The sequence below is a fragment of the Camelina sativa genome, chromosome 9 (assembly GCF_030686135.1).
Source record: "Camelina sativa cultivar CO46 ecotype springtype chromosome 9, ASM3068613v1".
NCBI classification, from domain to species: Eukaryota; Viridiplantae; Streptophyta; class Magnoliopsida; order Brassicales; family Brassicaceae; genus Camelina; species Camelina sativa.
The window spans coordinates 38,981,998-39,009,093 of NC_141888.1; the positions used below are offsets into that span (position 1 = coordinate 38,981,998).

The following is a 27,096-nucleotide window of genomic DNA, read 5'->3' on the forward strand; positions in this document are numbered from 1 at the left end:
CGACTAGAATAGTTATATGGGTAACTTAAATACACAAAGAAGAAAACTCGTATATGGGTTTAGAGCAAACTATTCAATCCATGGTGTTTCTTTTGTCATAATTAAAAAAAACACAAAACCAAACTGTAAAATTTGGTTTTTTAGAGTTTGGTTTATCGTTATTTTATTAAATTATTTTCATTAACCATGTTTACAACTTACAAGATAGCGTCAGAAAAGCATATTCTTATGAGATGATAGACAAATATAAATGTATAATGAAAGGGAATATTCTTTGGACTCTAGGCTCTAGGCTCTAGCATCAACACCATAAAGAGTAATCGATCTGTATTTTTTTTTTTTTTTTTAATAAGTCGAGTTCAATACATTTGTTTTAATATATAGGGTGTGAATGGTTGCAGCGGTCAGGACGGCCAAATCTGTCTGCGGACTAGACCGCTTTTAATTTACCATTCAACAAATATAGTCCGCAGTTGTGCGGTCCAAATAAAGTAGAGACAAGATCGCTGTGGACCAACTGCGGACCGCTTTTGTATACAAATAAAGCTGGTCCGCAGCGGTCTGTAGTCCACCCCAAAAATAGAGTGGTCCAAACCACAGATAGATTTGGCCGTCCTGACCGCAGTTACCATTCAAACCCATAATGATTCACATTACAATGCATTTATGCATAACAAACTATATGGATAACACATGAAATAAAAGGACATCATCGGAAGGTTCGCATTGCTTGTACCATCACCTTAATTAAGACACGGGAAGTACTCCAAAACGGATGGATACAATTAACCATATAATTGTACCTGACACCACTAATTGATTTCTATTTTATCAACAACGAATAAAAGAAGAATCGGGAACATGTTTTAGACATTAGGTCACATACAAAGACAAGAAATTGATTCTCGATCGTTAAAATCTAATGTACGAAGATTCATGTCGAACTTGATTTTTTTTTTAATTAGTTATTTTGGTTGTGAAAGCGATGGCTAGGCCAATGGGTTGGTGGCAAAAAAATTAACTTTTATGATTACGGTTCTGTGAAATATGTGTGGTGCCGCTAGCACTACTACAACATGTTATGTCATATGTTCTCAGATCCTATATATTTAGATCCAAGGTTTACGTACCAAGCTATGATTTCTGAATATCATAAAACTAAGCTTATTCCAGCACATGTAATTAATTTTTGTGAGTGGTCAATTTCCTGCTTACCGGCTCAAACTCAGAAACTTCATACGTATTATGTGCTGTGTTTGCGCTCTGAATGGCCATAACTCTTTTTATTTTTATTTTTATGCATGCATGCTCAGAAAAAGTGACAACTATCTTAAGAGGTACATGCACATAGTGAGACCAACTACCGCTGCCTCTCTAAGATCCTAAAAGGGTGTCCGCAGCAAAACAAGTTTGAAGGATTGCAAATTAAAAGCAAAACCATCATGGGGCGGAAGTGCTTACCGGTTCGCGAGAAAAAAAAAAAAGAGCAAGACGTCACTAAGCACCACAAATTAAAAAATCCTCTTTATCAGTTTGTGTCCCAGTTAAGTGTTTTATTTTGATATATGTTTGACACTTAGATTTTCACTAAAGAATTTGTATGTGTTTATTATATGTACGTAGCTCATATTGTATTTGTATGTGTTTATTATATGTACGTAGCTCATATTGTAGTTTTGTTTGAGTTTCTTTACATGCATGTTATAAAGTTATGTACAACTTTTTAAATATATCTTTAATAAACATAATAAAATGTGGTTACACTTAAAAATAAGGGAACACACTACTTTAGCATGTATACATAAACCCAATAAACACACAAATAAAACAAATAATCACTTATTTCTGTTAGCAATAAAAGTAGTAAGACACACTAAAGGAGCCACCTTTTCCGAACTAAACCCGTGAAGATGTTGCCGTGCATCTCTCGTCAATCTCTTAACAAATTCCTTCGATTTCTCCAACCCCATTAACTTCGGATACGTTAGCTTTCCGAGGAGCTGATCTTTTCCGGCAGTTTTTCCCAATTCCTCGGAGGACTTCGTCTCGTCCAAAATATCATCCACCACTTGAAACAACAACCCAATGCACCTTGCAAACTTCCTCACTCTCTCAATCTCCTCATCAGATCCACCACCAATAATGGCTCCAAGAACCGCGGCAGTTTCCAACAAAACCGCGGTTTTATGGACATGGATAAACTCCAAATGCTCTAATCCGGCTTCGCTTACGTCCACACCTTCACTGCTTATATCCATCGCTTGTCCCGCCACTAACCCTTTTGTCCCAATAGACCTAGCCAATTCTCTCACCGCCCATACCATTCTCTCCGGTGATATCTCTGCCGTCGTCATGTGCTCGAAGGCAAGAGACAAGAGAGCCCCACCGGAGAGAATAGCCACTCCTTCACCATAGACTTTATGCGTCGTGGGCTTCCCACGGCGTAGATCGTCATTGTCCATACAAGGTAAATCGTCTTTGATAAGAGACATCGTGTGGATCATCTCAACCGCACAAGCGGCTGGCATTGCCGCATTCTCTTTGCCACCTACCAGCTCACAAGAAGCGAGACAAAGTATTGGCCTAACGCGTTTTCCAGCCGCAAGAATCGCATAACGCATGGCCTCGTGGATCTTGAGTGGCTCGCCGACTGGAATGGCTTCCTCTAGAGCTTTGTTAACTGACTCGGCTTTGCTCATCATGTACGGATCAAATTCAAACGTCAAGTCGTCATCTGAATCGGTATCTTCATCTTCTTCGTCTTTGGGAGAATCAAGAAACTCGGCTACTTCTTTTCGGGATAAAAACGCAGCCGTGGCACGCGTTTCCAAAGAAGGCTGGAGGAGACGGGCTAGCCTCGGTTTAAGATTTGTGAAGAAGAAGTTTATGGAGAGAATGAGAAGTGAGAGATAGAGAAAAATAATTTGAGGTTCCATTTCATCAAATCGAATCAAAAAACTTCTTTCTCGAGTTATTTGTCCCATTAGTCTAATATATAGGGAGATTTATGTATATGTCAACCGGACTTGAGAGTGATGTTTATATCTTCCCGTAACGCTTTAGTTGTTGCCGATTAGAGAAGGAAGATGTCTCATCTTCATGTCCTCAATTACGTAAAAGAAAGCAGAACCCAAAAAACATGGACCTCGTGAGAGACTACTTCATCTTCTCTGCACGTTTCCTTTATATTCTTTCAAGCACTAATCTTCATTAACACGCATTATTTACTTGAACTTGATACAACTTCACGTCCTCTTTATTTTTAATTTTATTAATATGGATTTGATTCTTTAGTGTCCACCTTAGGAGTCCCCCAGTTCAAGCATTACGATATTCTGTTATGTCTTCTGTGAAAATTGACCACTAGCTAGACCATGATAAAGTTTGGCGAAAAAATCCATAAAACTAAGTACTATTCTACTTCACAAAAACTATTCGATGAACATTTGAAGTAGTAGTTTACACAATTTGGTTTTATTATGCCACTAGGTAAAGTTTGTTTGATATAAATATTATTAGTAGAAATATAAAAAGGTTTCTAAAATTTTGTTTAAAAAAAAATATTTTTAGATATTAGTAGTTTTATTTTACTGTTCGAATCATACATGTATACATTGATAAATGAGAAATACATGTTATTAGCATTTAACCCGTGGTACACCACCGAACAATTTTTTTTTTTTATATATATATAATTCTTATGATTTAATATTATAAATAATTAAATTTATTTGATTTTTAATATGGATGATACAATGTATATATATTTTAGTGTATTGGTAATAAAAAATTGTGTTATTGAATTTTGATTTTGTATAGATATTTCTATTAAAGATTGTAATTAAAAAGGAAGGTAAGATATTATAATTAACATTTCCTATTAGGTTCATGATTTTATTACAAATATTTCATCCAAATTTTAATATTTATTCAAATAGCAAAGGGTTAATTATGCAGATCCTATAAATAAAAGGTTAGAACACAAAATATAGTTTAAAATGTTAATATATATATATACCTTTACATGTATAGGGTATCCAAGGGTTGGGCTCGCTTCTCCTGGAGCCGAGAGAAACCATGTTAAATTTTGAACCCCCATGGTCAATGCTATTCGAACCCAGGTGGCGGAACTTTTCTCCCTTTACCACTGGACGAAGACGACTTGGTTCGCTTGTACCTTTCGAACATACTCTATTCACTTTTGAAAATGCATTAACCAAAACCAAAACACAAGAAGATATTATATATTTGGTCTTCTATAGTTGATCTGATGGGTTAACAATTAAAGAGTTGTTTTGAGAGAATAATATCGAAGATTCTCTTTATTAATACGAGTCGGAGCTTGGTCAAAAACTATTATACAGAGTGAGCTCGTCGAGCTTTCAAGACAATAAGTTAAGTTCTAACAAGGATGGACGACCTCGAGTGGTTCGTCCATTATATCAATCCCACGAGTTGGCCGCAAAGTACTCGTACATGTAAAATCTAAATATATATAAACACTAATTCTAAAGTTCCTCTAATGTTCTTGTAATGATTATTGACTAGTAAACCAAATAGATGCGTTTCATAGAAATAGATAGATTATGGGTGTAAGAAATTAATGCCTGCTTTTTAACAACAACAAAAAAAAAGAAAAAAGAAATTAATGCCTGCCAATTGTATGTGTTTCAAATTATTTATCAAATTAACATATGTCAACATGATATTAAAATAAAATATAATTAAGCATGATTATTAAAGTAACTTGATTCTAATTCATGTTTGCTTTTTTTTTTTTTTTTTTCACTGAACGGATTATATTGATAAGTTTCGGAAAGATTACAAATCACAAGATAAAAGATGAGAGTGAAATTACAGAAACACAATGATCTTTCCATAACCTACAGAAGAGGAAAGGGTTTTACCGATACATTGCTTAAGCCAAAAACATCTTGTCTCGGGACTGAATTAGCTTTCGATGGACCATAGGAATTTTCCGCATACCAAATTGGTGTTTAACGGACTTAACACAAATGGCCAAAACAAGAGAATGGAACTTGGCTTTCTCCGCATAAGATGCATCTTTATCTATAAGTGCTTTGTCAAGGGTCTCCCGGGATGTAACCGTAAGATAGTCGAGACCCACTTGAACCTTTCAACGCCACAACGACCAAGTAATTAAGCTAAAAAGAAGCTTAATACTAGATGAACTAATCCAAACAAAACCAAAGCTCAACCCCAAACTAACAAAGAGAAATAGTTGAGGAAGAGAAACTTAGCCCAAACGAGGGAGACTGACCCAAACAAGGGAGGCTACTAAACCTGAGCTCTAATGATTCCAGATCTTAAAGGATTACAATCTGATCAGAGCAAACAGGGGACACAAGAAGGGAGAGAGGAGAGGCAAACGAAAAACCAAGATAAAGGAGATTCAGAGATCCAATGATGCATAGATTTGTCGATGAAGGAAGAAATAAGTGCCATCGCAGGAGGAACCAAGGATCTCCACTGTCGCGTATTCTCAACCAAGGTGAACCAGCGAAAGGATCTGAGCCTCCACTCCGTGAATAGCGAACAACAGCGGCGACCCGAGCTCACCAACAACCCACAGATCCGAAGAATCTGGAAACAAGGACAAATCTCACTAGCTCTCGATCTCAAAATCTTCAGATTCACATCGCCAAAATCTCCACGCTTCCTCAACCGCAGTATACAAAGATAAAGGTTAGAAACTAAGCATGAATTTAAAGGAGGTGACCGACACCGGTGCTATATGAGCCACCACGCGCCGGTCAAAGGCTTAACGAAGGCTTTGTGTTAAAAGGAGGCGGCCAGAGAGAAAACTAGGGTTTTTGAAACAAAATATTTGTTTGTGCTAATTCATGTTTGCTACTTCTTATTTATTTTTTAGGTACTTGACAGTAATAGTATTGTCACGGCTTCTAACCTGTGTCTGATTATTTGCATGACCATTAGGTAGGCAGTAATAGTATTGGCACGGCTCCTTCTGGACACCTTGGTGCTGAGATGAGCTTCCCATGTCTGTCTTCTTACTTCTTGAGTTTCGATCACTCTAGGCATCTCAGATGATGTTTCCTGTATTATTTTTACATCAAAAACAAAAGAGATTGTCAACATTGAAATTTAAGAGATAAAATAGCTAATAATGGTATAAAAACATAAAATAGACAAATAAAACAATTGTATCATTTTCATGTATAACAGTTGTATTGGAATGTTTCTTTTGTAAGCAGTTTTTGATATCAATATAATTGATTTGTGGAAAAAAGACAACTAAAACAATTTTGTCCAAAAAAAGAAAGAAAAAAGACAAATAAAACAACAAAACTAAAAATTAAACAAATTACTTAATTTGTAATATTTTAGAAGAGGATGGTCAAATGGTGGCAGTATGTTAGACTACTTAATTATACATGATTGTCTATTATGTTTTACATGATTTTTTTTTTTTTTGGCAACTATGTTTTACATGATTGTCTTTCATGTTTTACATATGTTTTGCATATATTTTGCATTGGGTTATACAAATCCTAAAATTTTTATATCGTAATATTTATACATACATTTGACTATATTCATTTTGTGTTATACGAAAACACCGTGATCAAGTTGTGCATGTGGTTAAACATATAATACCCAAAACGTCAACCTGACTAAAAGACCTAGTCTACCTTTCTTAATTAAGGTAGTGCAAATGATGAAATCACAAACCATGCAGGTCTCTGAGATTGTTTCTCTGAGATTTTTGTGTTAGTACATTGGTTTTTCTCTCCTGTTTGCGGTTACAATTCTATTTAGTCCGATAGTCATCACATCATCAATCACCAAACGTTGAAGCCCCTAGAGGCACATGATATGTATAACGAAACAATAAACTACTAATAAATAAATCAATCAATCGTATCAAGGTTTAGCCATAAAAGACAGAACACACTAATAAATAAATATCATTAAGTGAGCTGTACAAGCAATATGGTCTCAAAACACCAAAGATAAAATCAAACATAAAAAGCAAACTCCAGAGTAATGTATAAAAAGGATCAACGAATCTCTCTGTCCTAAAAAAACCAATAAACTATGTTCAAGGCTTATATCCATAGGTACGGGTATAACTGTCATCCCTCTTGTTGTTCCTGAAAGCACAGCAACCAACAGAGTAGACAATGATGAGGAAGACAAGGAAGATGATGTTGACGATCGCTACTTTCTTCCATGCGCTCTTGACGTTGTCTAGTAGACCCGCTTTGCAAGATTCACAATCGAAGCAGAGCCTGTCTTTCGCGTTGTCCCAGGTTTGGCAGTCTGGATGAGCAAGTGTTCCCGTTGTGTTCTTGTTCCAGGTTGTGGGGTTTACGTACTCGAATCCACATGCATCTGAGGGTTTGCAGCAACCGGACTGTAACACAAAACAAAAGATTCGTTAGTTAAGTTATAGAAACATTCACAAAGATTCAGCTTCAGCAACTATCAAACAAACTAATACCATACAAAAGTGCTAAGAACAGAGCATAACCTAGTTACAAAATTGCTTGCATCTTAAGTAAGTAAGAATCAAACACTTAGAGATCATCACTAAAAAAAAGTCAAGAATCTGATCAAAATTTAGCAATTCAACAAAGTTTTGAAATTATTCACGAAAATCTTATTAAGGATACTAACACATCAATTCTAATCACAATTAAGAACATATCTCTATGGTTCAGATTCACAAATTCAGATTCTCAATTAATTAAAAAGTTGAAACTTTGAATCAAAAAGCACATCTTTTGTATTCAAAAAGTCAAAAAAAAAAAAAACAAAAGTTCAAGAATCAGAAAAAGAGAACTTTTAAGGATCAAAAAGCTCAATCACTTTCTAACTCTCTGATCATAAATCACTAAAAAACCCTAAAAATAAGAATAAATTTTTAAAGACAAAAAATCAAAATCAAACACTTTACCTGAAGAGCAGTAAGATGTTCTTGGTAGAAATTATTGACAGGAACATCAATAAACTTAGCTTCAAGCTTAGAACAAACTTTGCTCTCAACAAGACAACTCCTAATCTTATTCCAGTTTTTACCATTGTTAACACGATTCTGCAACCAATCAGAGTAATCACCAAGTCTATACTCTTTATAACCCTTTCCAGCAATAGCTTCACCAGCACCTTTGTTTGTAACAACAAAGGCGAAAACTGTTATACAGAACACAAGGAGAATCAAAAGGAACATGACAAAGAGATAAACCGAAAGAAGCCATGTGACTCTACAACATGAACCAATCAAACCAGCTATAGCTACAACCATGAGAAAAACACCAAGAGCAATCACGGGTTTGTCTAGGAACCTTTCACACTCTGTTGACCCTTTTTGGCTTAGCCAGATTCCTCCAGCTAAGATTGGGATTGAGAGGAGAAAGACTAGGAAGTTAAGTATACCAACAAGGTTGTTGCTACAACGAACCATGGTTGATTGATTTGGAAACTTTGAGAGAAGCTTAAAGAGTTAAGAAGATGGAATCAGAGTTTGAATTTGAGAGAAAGATTGAGAACTTGAGGAACCGAGAGAGACGTGTTTAGGTGAGTTGGGGAGAAATAAGTTTATATAGAGATGATTGAAACGCGTGGAAGTGAGGAAATTTGCAGAGAAGTTTCGTTTGTTTTGTGTCCTTTATTTGGCTTCTTGTCTTAAGGAAAGAGTAGTTGGAGACTTGAAGACTTTGGTTTGGTTGCATTGGAAGAAGGACTCTTTAATTTCCACGCGCTTTATAGCGAGTGCTCGAGATTTTTTCAGGATAATGCTTTCATTGGAATAATTATTAGTTTATTTTCTTTTTATACTAAATAAATTTTTTCTCCATATTTGATCTTATCTTATTTATGAATAATGACTATATAAAGTTTTTTTATAATATATAGCTGTCAAAAAAAAAATTATGAATATAAGTTTATTGCTAACTCTATATAAATTTATCGACCAACATATGTTTTTTACAATACAAAATTTATGATATAAAATTATATAAACATGTATAGTTTTATTTATAATATATGATATCACAAACTGAAATTTTTGAACAATATGTATAATCATTTTTTTTATTCGTTCTATATTGTCTGAAAACCGTATGTCAAAGTCACCCCTAAAAGAAAAGTATTAAGGTTTTGAAAAATCAAGTAAGCTTTCACTTTCATATGATTAACTTATTTCTACTATGTCAAATTAATTGAGTGCTACTTTTTCCTTTTGTTTTTTACTTGCGTGAGAGAGTTGGAAAGGTTTTGAAAAGTCCAATTTGTTAATTGTTTACTCGTATTTTTTGGTCAACGTTTTACTCGTATTTTATTTAATTATCATATACGCCACTGGAAAAAATAGCAATTTGTTTTTATGCTTTTGGAGGCTGCGTTGCTATGTTACCTAACCTACTAATGGAAATTAGAAAATGAGAAATAATAATTCAAATTACATGAACTCTTGTTTAAAAACAAATTCAAATTAGATATGTTTGAACCCGCATGACAGATGTTGTTTACCAAAACAAATTTGTAACTGTGGTTTGATTTACTATTTAGATTACAACTAGGATCTGAACAATATTTATTTTTTAGGCCAATACCTGCATATAAATAAACCAAAATTTATAGTAACTGTAATAATGCCTTTTCTTATTTTATGATTAGTAATTTATTATATTATTATTATTTTACCTTTTAAAAAAAGTAATTATAATCTTTTTAGTTTTAGGATTTGTAATTTATGATATAATTTTTTTTCTACGTATATGAGTCATGACATTGAATTTATTGATTTTGCCCAAAAAAGAAAAAGACATTGAATTTATTGATCAAGTTATTCATTAATATCTAAACCAAATAAAATAAGAAAATAATTGATGGTCCCCTGCTAAAACCTTTCTTACGATCGATAATCTTAGTTTTGAAAAAAAAAAAAACGATAACCTTAGTTAGATATTCACTTGATTCAATCCGACCAAAAAAAAATCACTTGATTAAATATAGTTAGAAAACAATAATCTCAATAGTCTATATAAGTGTTGGAAATAAATATTGCTAATTAGTTAATGACAAATCACATTATGACATATGGGTATGAAACCGCATAAGACATCTAAAACATGTGATACGGAAATCGTCTTTAAGATAATACTGTAGGTGATTAGGTGTAGTCCCATATGATTGAGTATCAGCGGACTTCGGTTTCATAATTCACGGATTGTTCGAAGTTGGCTCAAGAATCTTTTTCTTTCATCCATTTTATTTTTTCTCATTTCTTTCTGTAACATTAAAGCTTGTTTCATGCTTTGTGATTTTTCTTATGTAGACTTTGTAATTGATCTGGTTTGGATTTTCATCTATTTTATTGGTTTATTGAATCTTGAAAAGTAATACTATAAAAATGAGATTTTAAGACTTTAATTTGGGAGTTCCTTCTTTAGTAATAATCACTTGATAATCTATACTCCTTCTGTTTTTTTTACTTGTTTACTTGTCATTCTAGAGCTTTGTACACAAACTAAGAAATTAGATTAATATTCTATTATACTCTTGTTTGACTATTAGAATTTTAAAAAATTTAACTTTTTATATATTTAATAAAGGGCAAATGAGATAATTTTTTTACTAAGACATTGGAAAACAAGAACCACAACTAAACTGAAACAAAAATTAGACCTAGAATGACAAGTATTTTAAAATTAAGGGAGTAACATTTTCGTTGTAATAAAGGTACTAAAATTTAACAAGCTTCTTTTTGTAATAAAAACATTACTTAGCTTATTGCAAGGAAAAAAACACAACTTAGTTACATGGATGATTTATTCAATCCACACAGTTCTAGCGTAATACATACCGAAGTCTTAGAAAATAAAAACATTACATTCAATTTCACACTTATGTTTGTTCCACACATATTTTTAAGATTTAGTTACCAGATCCGGATCCAGCCCTAGATCCAGCAAACGAACCAGCAGATGATCCAGCCGACCCACCTGAACCACCAGAACTTGAACTCGATGATGAGCTTGAGCTAGATGATGAACTAGACCGCGAGCCTGAACCAGCACCAGCACCAGCGCCAGAGCCTGAGCCACCACCAATACCAATCCCCAACCCAAGACCCAAACCTATTCCCAAGTCCTTCCTTGCTACCCGACTCTCAGTTAACATAACCAAACTCGAAATAACCAATAAACTAAGAAGAACGAGACCATGTACCCTAGCCATTTTAGAATAATACCCTTCTATCTAATAAAGCAGTATATCGCTTGTGCTCTATATTTGTAAGTCTTGTTATGGGATAGAAGACTGGAAATATGTTAGTGTATTTATAGTAGCTTTGAGGTAGAGTGAGCTCTGAAGTGGATGCCACTAAGTTCAATTAACGTTGGACCAACTAGCTTCGATCATTTTCTTTATATTATTGACTTGTACACTTAGAGCCACATAAAGGAATAGTTATTCAACTATTAGACAATTAAACAAATTATATATGCATTGTATTTATATATATATATATATATATTATATATATACATTTAGTGTGAATTGAATCATATGGTATTTGGCTACCCGCCCACTAACGACGATTGTAAGTGGAGGAGGCATTGTAAGTGGATTTTACTCGGTGAAATCAATCACAAACGTAATAGAAAAAAATTTCAATGATTACACTATTTCTTTGTTACATTAATCACACGTGCTTAAATCAAAAACACGATAAGCATTTCTAACTTCAAAAACGATACGTATAGTCATAGACCGTAAAATCGATGCACATACGAAAATCTATTGAGTTTGTCGTTTCGATCCGGTCAACCACGTTTTACGGTTTAAGTTCATGTTTTTTACATACTGAAATTTTATACTGTTAACAAGGACAAATACGCACGCATACTACATAACAATTAACAAATGCCGTTCGAAAATGTTTCCAGAATTTAGTGATTATTTAGTCCAAACAATATTTACTTTGTAAAAACAATTCTCTCCGTTTTAAGTTTTATACCATAAAATGTTGGGTGCACGTATATATATATATATTTTATACATAGTTTTTTTTTTTTTTTGTCAAACTCAGATTTCATTCAAACTAAAAGAGTTATTCCTCCTCAAGAAGAAGGTACAAAACGCTATTAGAAACCCAAACAAACCAAGCCACTTGAGCAAATGGTAAAGCAACAACAATAACGAAAACATAAGCTAAACATAGATAAAGGGATAGATGGGAGCTAACAAGCTCAAACCATGGATAAATGGATAAATGGGAGCTAACAAGCTCAACCAAAGTAGATTGGTTCTTGAATGGAGGAAACGAAACCTCTAAAGACACCAACGACAAACAGTCAGCAAATGCTGAACGGAGACAGTCTTGAGCAACAATCCTCGCTTCTACTTCAAGTAGAACAGTCTTCAGAATAATGCTCCCTGTGACAATACCACTAAAACCGAGTGAAGTATTTGGGTGGATAATAAGCTCCTTAAAGGAAAGATGAGAGCTATAAAAGCCCCGGTGAACCAGAAAATCTGGAACGGTGAAGGAGAGCAAAGATCTCTTTCCAATCTGCAACAAAGCGGCTACTAACACAGCCAATTCAAAGTAAAATCTGCATACTGCAGTAAAAGTTTGCACTAAGGCGATAAAGGTACCACAAGAAGGCACAAATGTGAATCCAAGGATATCCAAATTCATCAAAGGAGTAAAACCTAGATCCAAATTCCACAAAGCCAGAGCCACACTCTTAACGATCATCCAAGAACTTTCCAAAATAGAAGCACCAGAGACCGAAGAACAGGAGCATACCTGGGGGAACAGGAGAGGAGGTGTGTTGATTGAGATAGAGAGCGAACAATCAACTCTGCTGCCAACGAGACTGAGAAGCCGGTGTGACTTGACGACATGAGCGACGTGGGTCTTAGCTGGAGAGGGATATGGAGGGTCCGGAGTTGAGCTAAGGATAGAAAGCCCCATCGAAGAAGCAACCATTGATGTAGTGATATCGGAGCAGAATCTGCATAATGCAGTGAAGGGCCGTACGAAGGCGATATGGGGTCGACGAGAGAGCACACAAGTAAAGCCAAAGGCAACAAGGGCCATCGAAAGATCTAAACTCGTATTCCACAAAGCCAGAGCTACACACTTCACAAAAATCTGATAGTTTTTCAAGAGAGAAGAATCAGAAGAGGAAGAATAAACCTGGGGAATTGGGAGAGGAGGGGAGGTGGAGGTGTCAAAGAAGAACCAGACAGCTATTGCAAAGAGGGGAGGATGATTCGCTGGCAACGAGAGGCCAGATTCAACAGAGGGGAGCAACGTCGAAGAAAAACCAACAAATTTGGCTAATACACCGACACTTAAGACACAAATCCGAGAACAGATCTGGTACCGGGGACTGCACACAGCAGGAAAGAATCGCAAACAAGCGAAATGAGTATCACTAGAGGATACAAGAAGAATCGTAGATCCCAGATCTAGAAGAATGTAAAGGTGGAAAGCTGGAGAGAGAGAGGATAGAGGAGATAGTTCGACGATGGAGGTTTGCGCGAAGTTGGAGGGAGGGATGGGAGGGTCGGGCGGGTAGGGGGTTCTGGCGAAGGAGGGTCACCAACAGCGACCGCGGAAGCCATGGCAAGGAGATGCTTAGAGTTTCTTCGGTTGTCGGGCCTCGGAGAGAAAACAAAAAGAGATTTTTATTTTATACATAGTTATTACTTATTAGTAATTACTGATACGAAGGAAACGTGGATCAGCCTTCAAAGAAGTTGTTTAAAAGTGTTTTAACCATTTTCCATATGGATGAGCTTCCCGATATAAGTTTTTCATCATGTAGCACTTATAAAGTTTATACAACAGATTCTTCAAGAATAAAGATACGATAACCATTATACTTACTACTTCACTACTAAAATTTAATAGAATTGACAACCAAATTTTAATTAAAATGTCTAAGATTAATGTGAATTTTATTAAATTAATTTAGACTACCCATAAGAATATATCATTTATTCTAAAATTAATTAACTGTATTTACTTATCACACACAGATTAGGTAAGATGATTACTAGTTTACTACTACCAAAATGCCAAAACGAAGACAAAATAAAGACTAATCAAGCCACTATAAACGGAATAAACTCTCTCATCCACATTGAGAATTTTTAGTGGCACTTTGTTTTGAGTAATGAAAGAGCGTCTCAAGTTTACTTTGACGTTTGATCAATTTTCATTGACAAAGTCTTGATACATTAAATTAGACATTCTATAGTCATACAAATTTTGTTTTTTAACAACTATAGCCATACAAATTTATAAACAGAAAAATACACATTATGAAATGAAATCAAATGATGTTTACTTTCGATAACTTTTTATTTTGCTAACTAATGCATATTTTTGTACAAGAAAGTCTCCCAAAACTAATTTGTTCTTCCCTATGATAGTTCTCGTTATACATAGACCTCGTCTTGATCACATTTTTCTATTAATAACAATGTCATTTCACATTTCTAATAAGGATTTTCAAACTAGTCTCTAATCTCCTTTCATTCCATTTTGATTTTACATCATCTTTGAACATATAATTTCACAATTTTTGAAAAAAACTTGTGAATTTCAATGGCCTTCATTTAATTATCAGTATTTAAATGATCATAATTTTACATTTAAAATATTTCTTAATTGCTATGGAAATATGCGATACGACATTTGGTGATCATATCTTGTCAGAGATGTAATGATAGGAAGCAATCCATCTCTATGGCAAGCCATGCTATGGAATGGTATTCACCAGTAGAGTTTACTTAATCACAAAAAATCAATTTGAAAATAATTGTATCAACACATGACACACAAATGTTTACGTAATTATTAGTCACACATTTTTTGTTCCCTATAAATTCAAAAACTATAAAAACTAAATTTTGTTCATAATTTACATATATATATATATATATATTGATTTAATAATTTAATAACCATGTATTTTTAATACTTTATTGTTTTACATGATTTTCTTCCTCTCCAAATAAATACTACTATATACTGTATATAAAATACATATTGTTTTTATCAACTATTATATATTATTTAAAAATTGAAATCAATGACCCACTACAGTATTGTTGGGTCGTCATATGATATAAGGCCCAATATAAATCTCCAGAGGTAAACGAAATTATCGAAACAGTTAAGGGAACAAACAACAACACGAATTCCCAGAAACAAAAAGATAAAGGAGAAAGGAAAAAAAATGAAGAATGTGAATCGAGTCTTCTTCTGCAAATCACTCTCTCTCGTCATCCTCGTTCCTTCTTTCACTCGTTCCACTCTCCGATTCACTTACTCCTCCGCCTCCGCCTCCGCAGCTTCTTCTTCTTTGTCTTCTCCTAACCGTGCGATTCACTGCATGGCTTCCGATTCCCCTCAACCCGGAGATGGTTCCGTCTCTCTTTCTTCTCCTAATTCCGCGGCGGTTCCCACTTCTTCCGCTTCTTCCGCCATCGATTTCCTCTCTCTCTGTACTCGCCTCAAGGTAACCTTTATATGATCCGCTTTGAGTTCTTTTCGCTAAGATCCGGTGGATTCTGTGGTTATATACAGCGGAATGTAATGTTGATTCATTGTTCTTGTTGATGGATTGTATTGGAATCTGAATTTGTTAGGGGAATGATACGATTTTCAAGCTATGTGGTTGCTTTGATGATCTAAGTCCTCACTTATGTGTTCTTTTATGTGAATCTGGGTGAGGTTTTGTTTCCTGCTTCGTAGATTACATTAACCTTAGTCTTCGCAGATGTGTTTTTGCTAAAATTCTGGTTGTTTCTGTGATTAAGCCATTTCTTCTCTGGCAAGTCTCCGTCATGGAATCTTTGAGAAAGTTTGATTTTATATAGATGTTGGTTTCAAACCTCTGATGCAATGTTGTTATAGTGTTTATAAGATGATGCGTTGTTTAGATTTATATGGATATTTGTTACCAATGTTAAGATGGATATGTGTGGAGGTCATACTGTTGATGAATTGTGGAATTTGATGCAATTGTGTATCTGTTTATTAGATCATGTATGTGGATGTTTGTAACCAATGTTAAGATGGATCTGTGTGGTGATATCTTCACACGTTCCATGCTTGATGATTTGACTTCTGTAGTGCGTTGCAGAAATGAACCATTGTCAAGTTGTAAAATTTATGTGGCTGCAATGCAACTGTTGATGGATTGTAAAAATTCGTTTGGGAAATGAAACGACTTTAAGCTATGTGGTTACTTTTATGATCCGTGATTACTAAAGTCCTTGTAGATATGAAGTTTTTCCGATGTTGTTATGTGAATCTAGTTTTTTATTTTTGGTTTTGTTTGCTGCTTTATGTGTTGTATCCTTTGGTAAACCACCTTTTGTATATCAAATAGACAACTCCAAGAGCTGGATGGATCAAAAGAGACGTAAAAGATCCAGAATCAATAGCGGATCACATGTATCGGATGGGTCTTATGGCTCTAATTTCTTCAGATATCCCTGGTGTTAACAGAGACAAGTGAGAGATTCATGCTTGCTTCGTCTTTATTTTCAAGCTCAACCGCTGGAATTTAAACTCATTCATATTTGGTTTCTTTTTACAGATGCATGAAAATGGCAATTGTTCATGACATTGCAGAAGGTTAGTTCTTTCCCTTTTTTAGAGACTAAATCACCAATCTCAAGTTATTTAGGAATGAATGATCGTTTGAATTCGATTATTGTTGTTGAGCAGCCATTGTAGGAGACATTACACCTTCTTGTGGGATCTCTAAAGAAGAGAAAAACCGAAGAGAAAGTGAAGCACTTGAACACATGTGCAAACTCTTGGGTGGAGGAGAAAGAGGTCCGTTCTTTTACATATCTTTGTTCTATCTTCTTGTGGCTCATTTGCATAGACACTTATCACTTCTACCATTATATATTTTACGCGGTAACTGCAGCCAATGAAATCGCTGAGCTTTGGAGAGAATATGAAGAGAACTCTTCACCTGAAGCTAAAGTTGTTAAAGATTTCGACAAGGTTGAGATGATACTACAAGCTTTGGAATACGAACAAGGTAATGACCTCAACAAAAATCTTAATTTGAGAATGAGTACAGACTAAATCTCATATTGTTTGTTTGCTATTATACGGCAGCGCAAGGGAAAGATCTAGAAGAGTTTTTCCAATCGACCGCAGGTATTTTGCTGTTGTAATTTAGAATCCAAATACATAAAATCTCTATATGGTTGAAGGCTTTTAAAACTTGTTTCTGTTTGATTAATTCAGGTAAGTTCCAGACTGATATAGGCAAGGCTTGGGCGTCGGAGATTGTTTCAAGAAGACGAAAGCAACATTAGTTCTCACATGATACTTTTTTTTTTTAAATTGGTTTCTTAACGTCTAGTTCTCATCGGAGTTAAATATACTCGGACGTTTCAAAATTTAATCTTCGTTGCTGTCTTTTACGTTTCAATAGCTAGCTAATGAAGATCAAAATAATTAATCAAGCTCGCAATTTTTTTAAATACTTTTTTTTTTTTTCAACTTGTGATTCTTTTATATAAATGAAAGAAAATGTAGACTTTATAGTTACCGACTCTCGTCTATGCATGGAAATTTTGTGTGTTCGTATCTCCTCGTACTGCAAGCCGCTCCCTTGCCGACTCTTTTAAAACCAGAAGGTTCCCTCTTCTTTATAAGCATCACAAAGCCTCAATTTCAGATCAAGGAGAGTTTCCGGTGGAGCAAGAATATCCTCATATGTTTCATCAATCTTATTTTGGAGTTCCTTGATAAGTTTCTCCGCATTTGTTTGAGTAGATTTCTTCCCAAAGGAGATAATTCTTTGAGAATTTTGGATTTTCTTCGATAGTGGATGATGGTTTTCGTGTGATCCCTTGACACACCATCCTTCCATCATGGCTTCTTTGAGTCCAGCTTTTCCACTCCTTCTTTTGTCTAACATGAATTTTTTTTTCAGACTTGATGGAATAGACGCTAGAAGGGGTCTATGATCAGAACCCCACATCTTCAAATACTCCACATTAGTGTGAGGAAATATGTTGTGCCACTCTTTGTTCCCCATGGCTCTGTCTAACTGAGATCGTATATTCCCATTTGTCCGTTGTCCTTTCCATGAGAATTGATTTCCTTGGAAAGGGAAATCAATAAATCCACATGCTTGGATCATAGCACGGAAAGGTAGAAAAGAGTTCTCTGATCTTTTTTTGCCACCACGTTTCTCATGATTGCCGGTAATCTCATTGAAATCACCAATAATGAACCAACAAGCATCAGAACGAGCAATCCCGATACGGGTTAACCGCTCCCAAACATATTGTCTGCATTTAACAACCGGATCACCATAAACGAACGTCATGAATACTCGGTTTCCATCAATGACAGTCTCAGTGTCAATCAAGTGATCATCCGAGGCTAGAATATGAACCGGATAATCATTAGAATAAAAAAGAGCTAGTCCTCCATCATTGTTGTTGCCCTTTGGTTCCACGGTGAAGAGGTTGTCATATCCGAGAGAGGTTTGTTTGTCTTCCATAAACGAGCGGTCATTCTTGGTTTCACAAAGAAACATAAAACTTGGAGAATACATCTTGTGCATTTCTTCTATTCTACGTGTTGTGGGTTCGGCTCTTGCCCCTTGGCAATTCCACGATAGAATCCTCATGAATTTGGTGATCTTTAAATGGGGTTTGAGTTTTTTTTTTATCCGATTTAATAACTTTACTTTAACGTAGACAAAGACACCTCAATGAGAGGGAGTAGAAATCACATAATCATTTTGATTTCTTTGAATCAAATTCTGGTAACGGCGGCGAACCGTCCGGTTTACTCGGGAGACCTCGACGTGTTGGAGGAAATGAGTTTACTCAAATGGAGAGCCAACTCCTTGAAGAAGTCCGAGAGCTTCTTAAGGGGAAGAGAGTCCAAAACAGAGGCAGATCTTAGCAAAAGCTAGAACAGAGACTAATGACAAGGGGAGATCTCAACCAAGTCAAGTGAGAAGAGTTTGTGTCTAAAGGTGACAAAAAGAACAGTAGATCTACACCAACTGAGTTCGGATCCAAAAAAGCAAGTAGGATGGGTGAGACGAGGAGGTGGAGCCGCGGAGGGGGGCTCAGATCTGTTGTCGGAGATCCGGTGTCACCATTTTCGACATGGTCCATACACTTCACGTTTTTTTTTTTTTTTTTTTTTTTTTTTTTTTTTTTTTGATCAAACACAAACACTTCACGTTTAAACAACGGTTTTTCTGATGTTTCTATCGCCGGAATTTATTCTGATATAGGATTTTGGGCTTCAAAGTTTGCTTAAATTAGTTTTGATACATGTAATATATAATTGAGCCCAAAATCAAGAAATACAAAGTTACATAGCCCACCAAGACCCAATACTAATAAATCATCCGGAAAATCTGCTCTCCCCGGACTTATCTCGCTGGCCGACGCCGTCGACGATAAACCCTAACCGCCATTATCTTTATCCACTGATATAACAATGACGTCATCTTCATCTTCTTCCCTTAAAACCAAATTCTCAAAGTCCACTCTCATGTAAAGATGACTTTTATGACTTCCTCTCGCCGTCTTCTCCCTCTCGGAGCATCGCTCACTGTAAATCTCTCTCTCTCTCTCCCCCAAACATTTCCATTTACTACTAATTTATCACCTCATTCGCCATCGATGATGATGATGATCGAGTTCGTTGTAATTGCAGAGAGGATCATTTGCTACCGATCAAATCCGAAATGGTGAGTTTCTCTTCTTATGATCTGAAATCAAACCCGAAAAATGGTGACAGTTCCGAAGAATTAAGATCGTTTGAATCTGCCTCAGGATTTCTAACAAGTTTCCGAGGATTCGCAACCGTTACTTCGTCGGAATCGGAGGCGGCGTTAGCCAATCTGGAAGCGAAATATGCCGTTGCTTTGCCGGAATGTTCTACCGTGGATGAGGATATCACCAAGATCCGGCGTGAGTTCGAGCTGGCGAAACAGAGGTTTCTTAATATCCCTGAAGCATTAAATAGTATGCCTAAGATGAATCCTCAAGGTGATCTGAGCTGAGCTGAGCTATTCATAATATACATTAGTTTGGTTGGTGTTCTTTGTTACTGATTGGTTTTGGATGATGATGATGCTTGTGTAGGGATATATGTTAATAAGAATCTGAGATTGGATAATATACAAGTTTATGGATTTGATTATGACTACACTTTGGCACACTACTCATCTCATTTGCAGAGCTTGATCTATGATCTTGCCAAGCAGCATATGGTTAATGAGGTAGAATCTCTTATCTTATGGCGGTTTCTTTAAGTTGTGAGCATTGCTTTGAGAATTATTGGTCTTGATTCTTGCAGTTTAGATATCCTGATGCTTGCGTCCAGTTTAAGTATGATCCGACTTTTCCCATCCGAGGTTTGTACTACGATAAACAAAAAGGTTGCCTCATGAAATTGGATTTCTTTGGTTCTATTGAGCCAGACGGGTGTTATTTCGGTCGTCGTAAGGTATTTTGATCGTCTCTTTTGTTGAAACTGTTGCTGTGGGATGGAGGGTTTCTGAGCCATTCGCATATTTATAATTTTGCAGCTTAGTAGGAAGGAAATAGAGAGTATGTATGGAACACGACACATAGGTCGTGATCAAGCGAGAGGTCTGGTGGGATTGATGGATTTCTTCTGTTTCAGCGAGGTGATTTTAATAAGTCAATAAGTTGCTTTCGTACAGAGGAACCATGATTTTGTCATATCTGATTTGTTTGACTGCAACATTTTTTTTTCCAGGCCTGTCTTATTGCAGACATGGTCCAATATTTTGTCGATGCCAAACTTGAGTTTGATGCCTCTAACATCTACAATGATGTCAATCGTGCTATTCAACATGTCCATAGAAGTGGATTGGTTCATAGAGGGATTCTTGCTGATCCTAACAGATATTTGCTAAAAAATGCAAGTGAAATTTCTTATATTCCTTAAATGGCTACAAATGCATGCAAGTTATATTACTTTTGAATTTTATATTACTGAACAGCGATTTACATCTCAGGGTAAGCTTCTACGTTTCCTGAGAATGCTAAAAGATAAAGGAAAGAAGCTATTTTTGCTGACCAACTCTCCGTATCATTTTGTTGATGGTGGAATGCGCTATCTGATGGAGGTGATTCACATTATTAGATAGCTATTTAAAAATTTTCTGTGTTCCCGTTTGAATATCACTAGGGACAATTAGATTCAACACTCTTTGATTTTATATTGTTGTTTATAATGTTCTTAGGGCTAGTTCTGAATTTTCTTTTTTTTGTTTATGTGGTTCATGACCTTTATTTGTGTGCTTACTGTTGTTAGGACTCTTTTGGCCTCAGAGATTCCTGGCGAGAGCTCTTCGATGTTGTGATTGCTAAAGCAAACAAACCAGAATTTTACACATCTGAGCACCCTTTCCGGTTAGTTTTCCGTATTCAGAAACGCTATTTTCTTTTGTAAAGTTTGTCTGTCTAGCGGAATTGATCGCTTGACGCTTTTATTGCTATTGATCCTTGTAGTTGTTACGATTCTGAGAGGGACAATTTGGCGTTTACAAAAGTGGATGCATTTGACCCGAAGAAAGTTTACTACCATGGCTGTCTAAAATCCTTCCTTCAGATCACAAAGTGGCATGGCCCTGAGGTACTCTTTGCCACAAGATGATATATTCCATTTTGTAAGTTCATGCTTTTGATTGCATTTTAAAGACAGACTACTATATAACATGTTCTGTTCATAGGTTATTTATTTCGGAGATCACTTATTTAGTGATCTAAGAGGGCCTTCAAAAGCTGGTTGGCGAACTGCTGCGATAATTCATGAGCTCGAGGTTAGTTTACCATACATGATATGTAGCCTTTCATCTGATTGTATTCTCAAAAACGTTTGTATATCGTTTAAAACCCAATCTTGTACACTGAGTTCTTCTCTTTGTGATGTTTTTTTTGGTTCAGCGAGAGATACAGATACAAAATGGTGATAGCTACCGGTTTGAGCAGGTATAGTCACAGCTTCTTCTTTAACTTCTCAAGAATGGCTTTCTGCTTATAGTATTCATACATTCCTGTAACGTGATCGAGGACATAAGCCATAAGTACTTAGAGACATGGAGAAATATAGATACTTTCGTATGTGTAATGTCTAATAAGACCAATTTTTTGGCTTAAACTCAGGCAAAATTCCATATTATCCAAGAGTTACTCGGTAGATTTCACGCGACTGTATCAGACACTCATAGAAGCGAAGCATGCCAATCTCTTTTGGATGAGCTGAACAATGCAAGACAGAGAGCACGAGACACAATGAAACAAATGTTCAACAGATCGTTCGGAGCTACATTTGTCACAGACACTGGTCAAGAATCAGCATTCTCTTATCACATCCACCAATACGCAGACGTTTACACCAGTAAACCTGAGAACTTTCTGTTATACCGACCCGAAGCTTGGCTTCACGTTCCTTATGATATCAAGATCATGCCACATCATGTGAAGGTATGCAAACCCATGACCTTAAAAGAGCCACATTTCGATTTCTTTTGATGGATTCGACTTGTGAATTTTGGAATTATAGAGCTTAACCAAAACTCTTGCATACTTTTCAATTGAACCATTTCTTTTCAGGTGGCTTCAAACCTTTTCGGAACCTGAGATGGGTTTTATTCCTCTAAGAACTGATATCATTTTGCGATACATGGTTATCTTTCTTGTGTCGGAAGTTTGATCCGAAGAAGAAAGCAAGCAGCTTTTAGGGTTTCAGATTGCCAGAGGACGACAAGAAGGTTTACAAATCAATCTCAGATTATTGCTGCTGATGATGATTCTTTTGGGCCAAATCAGTGTTAGATCATTCATTTGCATAACTTTGATGTGGCTTTCACTTACAAATAAAGGATGTTACAACTATCGATTAATATTTTCTGGTACTTTTTTATTTTATTTTAATTTTTTGTGTTAATATACTATTTAATATTAATTTTGTTAATGTACTATTTTGTTAATTATAACAATTTGGTATATAATCTGCCGTAAAATGGTTCAGTTTTAATTCTAGTGATTTAATAATTTTTGTTTAATATAAGTTTAATATTTCATATATTTAATAGTAAAATGAGGATTAACCCATATTAAAGTATCTTGTGAATAATATCTTATTTTTTAGTATTATCAATTCAACTTTATCATGTCATATATCTTATTTTTTAGTATTATCAATTCAACCTTATCATGTCATATAACTTACCTGTAATATATCTTCTTTCTGTTATTTTAAAATTTAATATGTTTAAATATTATAATTAATTTTTGTTTTATCATAATCTATAAATGATATATATTCTTTTTGGTAATTTAAGATTATGAAATACTATTACAGATTATGAATATATTTCTGGTAATTTAAGTATATTTTATATATAAAAATCTGAAAACATTTTTGTTTTTATCTTGTAGTCTTTTTTCTTTCTTATGAATATGTGTGGATATGAGTCTTTTCAGTGTTTAGGAAAGATCCAAGATGATAATTTAAAAACAGATAAGAACTTGAATAATAGTAAAAACAATGCCTTAGCACATATAATCTAAATCTAAATATGTAAAGCTGATAAGTCTTTATAGGAAGGTCCGGATATGTCAGTGCCATTACAGATTTTCTTCAGTCAACTATACCTAATTGAAGATATACTACTTCAGAAGTTGGACTATTTTCTACCAAAAATGGGGAATGTTAGTCTTTATCTACATTAATTTAAAATGGATTCTGATAACAGAAATTTAAAGAAAAAAGATGGGTACATGATCTCACCTTTTAATAGCTTTACTTATTTTGGTAATTCAAGTCAATGCTTAGATTTAGATAAAAGTTTAAGCATGTTTTTCTCTATATTGTTCTTCTATAAATTACTTTGTTTTCAGACCAACCGAAAATACAACAAAAACAAGTCAGAAGAATCAAAATGGAGTTCTCTATGAAATCTTCAACTCTAAAGGTAACACGATTTTAAACTATGACATCCTTCAATAACTTATGTTTTTAGTGAGTTTAATTTGAAGTTTTGAATGAAAAAACAAATAGATAATATACTTGTTTTTTTTCTTTTTTCTTTACAACAGATGATTCAAACAAGTTTTTGTATATTAGTAGTTTTGGCTATTAGTAGTTTTTCGATGATGGAATCTCGGGGTGTAGGCATCAAAGGAAAGGCACATGTTAAATATATGGCCTTGAATTGTCGAAAACATAGGGCAGTTTTAACAGAATTTGGAGCAGTTGGTGATGGAAAGACCTCGAACACGAAAGCGTTTAGAAAAGCCATAACCAAGCTTGCTCCAATGGCGGCCGACGGCGGAGTGCAACTCATTGTTCCACCAGGGAAATGGCTAACGGGAAGTTTTAACCTCACCAGCCATTTTACTTTGTTCATCCAAAAAGGTGCAACTATTCTTGCTTCTCAGGTATGGTTAATTTCCATCTTGTATTATACAAAAGTAAATTGGGATAAAATATTTTGTGTAAGGTATTAGCCATTTATTTACATGTTTTTTTTATCTTTTGGTTTAAATAAAAAGGATGAATCTGAGTATCCAGTTGTTGCACCTTTGCCATCGTACGGACAAGGAAGAGATGCAGCAGGACCAACATTTGCTAGTTTAATCTCTGGCACAAACCTCACTGATGTTGTTATTACCGGTAAGATTAACCAAAAATGAATACAGTGACATATCAAAGCTATAACAAAAATTATGAACTATTTGACCATAAACTCAATACGTCTAGTAATTAGTCAAATATTAAGACGAATATATCATCTAATAAAGAATCGTTAACGACCAAGAATCAAGGCTCTATAAGATCTTGAATTATGTGTGTTTGTGTGTGTGTGTGTGTGTGTGTGTTTTTTTTTTTTTTGTTAAAAAGGATTGATCGAATTTGTTTGGTTAGGTAACAACGGAACGATCAACGGGCAAGGGAAATACTGGTGGGTGAAGTACCGGAGTGGTGGATTTAAGTCGATCACGAGACCTTACACAATCGAAATCATATCCTCTAAGGACGTTCAGATCTCAGACATCACGATCATTGATTCGCCTTCATGGAACATTCATCCCGTGTATTGTAACAATGTTATTGTCAAAGGCGTTACCATTCTTGCTCCTATCGATTCTCCTAATACCGATGGAATCAACCCGGGTAAGTCCATATATCCCACGTCGCATATATATTGAATAGTATATGTTCGTTTGTGTTTGCGTTTCTGTTTTCATGTTATAAGATTATAATCTTTGTATTCGACGTGACTTTATATATTCACGTGGCATTGTTTATTTTCTTCGTTATTAGATTCATGCACCAACACATTAATAGAAGACTGTTACGTAGTCTCCGGAGACGATTGCATCGCCGTGAAGAGCGGTTGGGATCAGTTTGGTATCAAAGTCGGCAAGCCAACTCAACAACTGTCGATCAGACGGCTCACATGCATCTCTCCAGACAGCGCTGGAATAGCACTGGGAAGCGAAATGTCCGGTGGAATCAAAGATGTTAGAATCGAAGACATTACATTACTCCAGACACAATCCGCTATCCGAATCAAAACCGCAGTTGGTCGTGGTGGTTACGTTAAGGATATTTTCGCCCGAAAGTTTACCATGAAAACCATGCAATACGTTTTCTGGATGAGCGGTGCATATAACCAACACCCCGTTTCAGGGTTTGATCCCAAGGCTATGCCCCAAATTACGAACATTAACTACAGTGACATGACCGCGGATAATGTCACGCAACCCGCAAAGCTAGATGGGCTCAAGAACGATCCTTTCACAAAGATATGTATGTCGAATATAAACATGACTTTGGCTCCTGAACCAAAGAAGTTGTTGTGGAATTGTACTGACATCTCCGGGGTTTCAAGTAAGGTGACGCCCAAACCGTGTAGTTTGTTGCCGAAAGCTCGGGTTAATTGTGTTTTTCCGGTTGATAAGATTCCTATTGAATCTGTTGTCCTGAAGAAATGCTCTGCTTAGAGATTGTGCCGGAGAAATTACTTATTATATCTTCATAAATATATACATTGTCTTTTAACAGTGTAATGTATTAATTTTCTCAGATAAAAATGCCCCAGCTTTTATTGTATAAACCATAAAAAAAAAAAAGAATAATAATAATAATAATAATAATAATAATAATAATAATAATAAACCATGCAATATTGGTTTTAATATACGGATACAAAGCTAAAGCATCCACATCCGTGAGATATTGAGATACTCGTTGAGGTTCTGCAAAAAAAAAAACAATTAAGATAATTTGTTTTATTCGATCGTAAAAGCAAACTAACAACAATTAAGGATGCATTATGCATATATAACAAGGTTTTGTTTAAATAAATTTTACATTCATACAAAAAATGATTATATGCATTGATTAGTTTATATATTTATAATTTTACATTCATACAAAAATTATGATTAAAGAATGTAAAATTTTAATGTAACTAACTACAAATTTTACAATGTTAATTACATTTACAAGATTACATTCCATCTGCATCTATACTATACAAGAATTGATATTTCTAAAAATCCGTTTGTTCTACTCGTTGTTAATTACATTCTGTTCGTTTAGCACAAAATATATTTATTTTGATTGTTGTACCTATCATTCAGAACAATGTGTCATCGTAAATCATCTCTCCACCACAATCGCTACCTACTAATTGTTGTCAAGTCTCAAGTGTCAACTATTAATATCACCTTTTTCGTTTTTTTTTTACTTATTATCTTCCTTTTTCCCCCAGTAATATATATATGCTCCATTAGTGTGATAATGATTAAGCATTTTTTTTTCTCGTTTCATGTTTATTCTCTGGAAAAATATAGCTAGCTACAAGAAATATAACAGAATATATGACTATACATCAATTAGTATAAGATAACATGTAGTCAACAGAACGACCATTTTATTTCGGTATATCATTCGGCATTGACCAACAATTAAAAAATGTCAAATGTGTTTTTTAAAAAATTTGTTCGATTCTATTAAATAGTTTATAT

General features: G+C 35.0%; 6 protein-coding genes and 2 pseudogenes across 8 annotated transcripts; 3 read left to right on the forward strand and 5 right to left on the reverse strand.

The window, feature by feature from the left end:
* Window positions 1–1,720: 1,720 nt before the first annotated feature.
* LOC104713820 (heterodimeric geranylgeranyl pyrophosphate synthase large subunit 2 pseudogene) lies at window positions 1,721–3,152 on the reverse strand (annotated as a pseudogene). The gene has a single exon (XR_015564966.1). The product of XR_015564966.1 is annotated as a heterodimeric geranylgeranyl pyrophosphate synthase large subunit 2 pseudogene (transcript).
* A 3,773-nt stretch (window positions 3,153–6,925) lies between these two features.
* LOC104713822 (tetraspanin-8) lies at window positions 6,926–8,791 on the reverse strand. The gene is made up of 2 exons (XM_010431036.3): window positions 7,943–8,791; window positions 6,926–7,399 (listed from the first exon to the last, which is right to left on the reverse strand). The coding sequence occupies exons 1-2, from the start codon at window positions 8,447–8,449 to the stop codon at window positions 7,085–7,087; spliced, it is 822 nt and encodes a 273-aa protein (XP_010429338.2). The 5' UTR covers window positions 8,450–8,791; the 3' UTR covers window positions 6,926–7,084.
* A 1,962-nt stretch (window positions 8,792–10,753) lies between these two features.
* On the reverse strand, window positions 10,754–11,311 carry LOC104713823 (uncharacterized). Its single transcript, XM_010431037.2, has one exon. The coding sequence runs from the start codon at window positions 11,227–11,229 to the stop codon at window positions 10,927–10,929; it is 303 nt and encodes a 100-aa protein (XP_010429339.1). The 5' UTR covers window positions 11,230–11,311; the 3' UTR covers window positions 10,754–10,926.
* Window positions 11,312–12,098: 787 nt separating this feature from the next.
* Window positions 12,099–13,771, reverse strand: LOC104713825 (uncharacterized; annotated as a pseudogene). Its single transcript, XR_015567084.1, has one exon. The product of XR_015567084.1 is annotated as an uncharacterized LOC104713825 (transcript).
* Window positions 13,772–15,110: 1,339 nt separating this feature from the next.
* Window positions 15,111–17,526, forward strand: LOC104713826 (uncharacterized). Its single transcript, XM_010431038.3, has 7 exons — window positions 15,111–15,533; window positions 16,410–16,534; window positions 16,620–16,657; window positions 16,751–16,861; window positions 16,959–17,075; window positions 17,156–17,197; window positions 17,288–17,526. The coding sequence occupies exons 1-7, from the start codon at window positions 15,252–15,254 to the stop codon at window positions 17,356–17,358; spliced, it is 786 nt and encodes a 261-aa protein (XP_010429340.1). The 5' UTR covers window positions 15,111–15,251; the 3' UTR covers window positions 17,359–17,526.
* A 143-nt stretch (window positions 17,527–17,669) lies between these two features.
* On the reverse strand, window positions 17,670–18,686 carry LOC104715920 (uncharacterized). Its single transcript, XM_010433284.1, has one exon. The coding sequence runs from the start codon at window positions 18,684–18,686 to the stop codon at window positions 17,670–17,672; it is 1,017 nt and encodes a 338-aa protein (XP_010431586.1).
* A 520-nt stretch (window positions 18,687–19,206) lies between these two features.
* Window positions 19,207–23,092, forward strand: LOC104713827 (uncharacterized). The gene is made up of 14 exons (XM_010431039.3): window positions 19,207–19,632; window positions 19,736–19,769; window positions 19,855–20,070; window positions 20,167–20,303; window positions 20,381–20,530; window positions 20,613–20,714; window positions 20,807–20,971; window positions 21,069–21,179; window positions 21,368–21,465; window positions 21,565–21,688; window positions 21,786–21,875; window positions 22,000–22,044; window positions 22,219–22,539; window positions 22,669–23,092. The coding sequence occupies exons 1-14, from the start codon at window positions 19,579–19,581 to the stop codon at window positions 22,693–22,695; spliced, it is 1,674 nt and encodes a 557-aa protein (XP_010429341.1). The 5' UTR covers window positions 19,207–19,578; the 3' UTR covers window positions 22,696–23,092.
* An 809-nt stretch (window positions 23,093–23,901) lies between these two features.
* On the forward strand, window positions 23,902–26,349 carry LOC104713829 (putative polygalacturonase). Its single transcript, XM_010431040.3, has 5 exons — window positions 23,902–24,032; window positions 24,157–24,498; window positions 24,613–24,733; window positions 24,986–25,234; window positions 25,385–26,349. The coding sequence occupies exons 1-5, from the start codon at window positions 24,000–24,002 to the stop codon at window positions 26,065–26,067; spliced, it is 1,428 nt and encodes a 475-aa protein (XP_010429342.2). The 5' UTR covers window positions 23,902–23,999; the 3' UTR covers window positions 26,068–26,349.
* The last annotated feature ends 747 nt before the right edge of the window (window positions 26,350–27,096 follow it).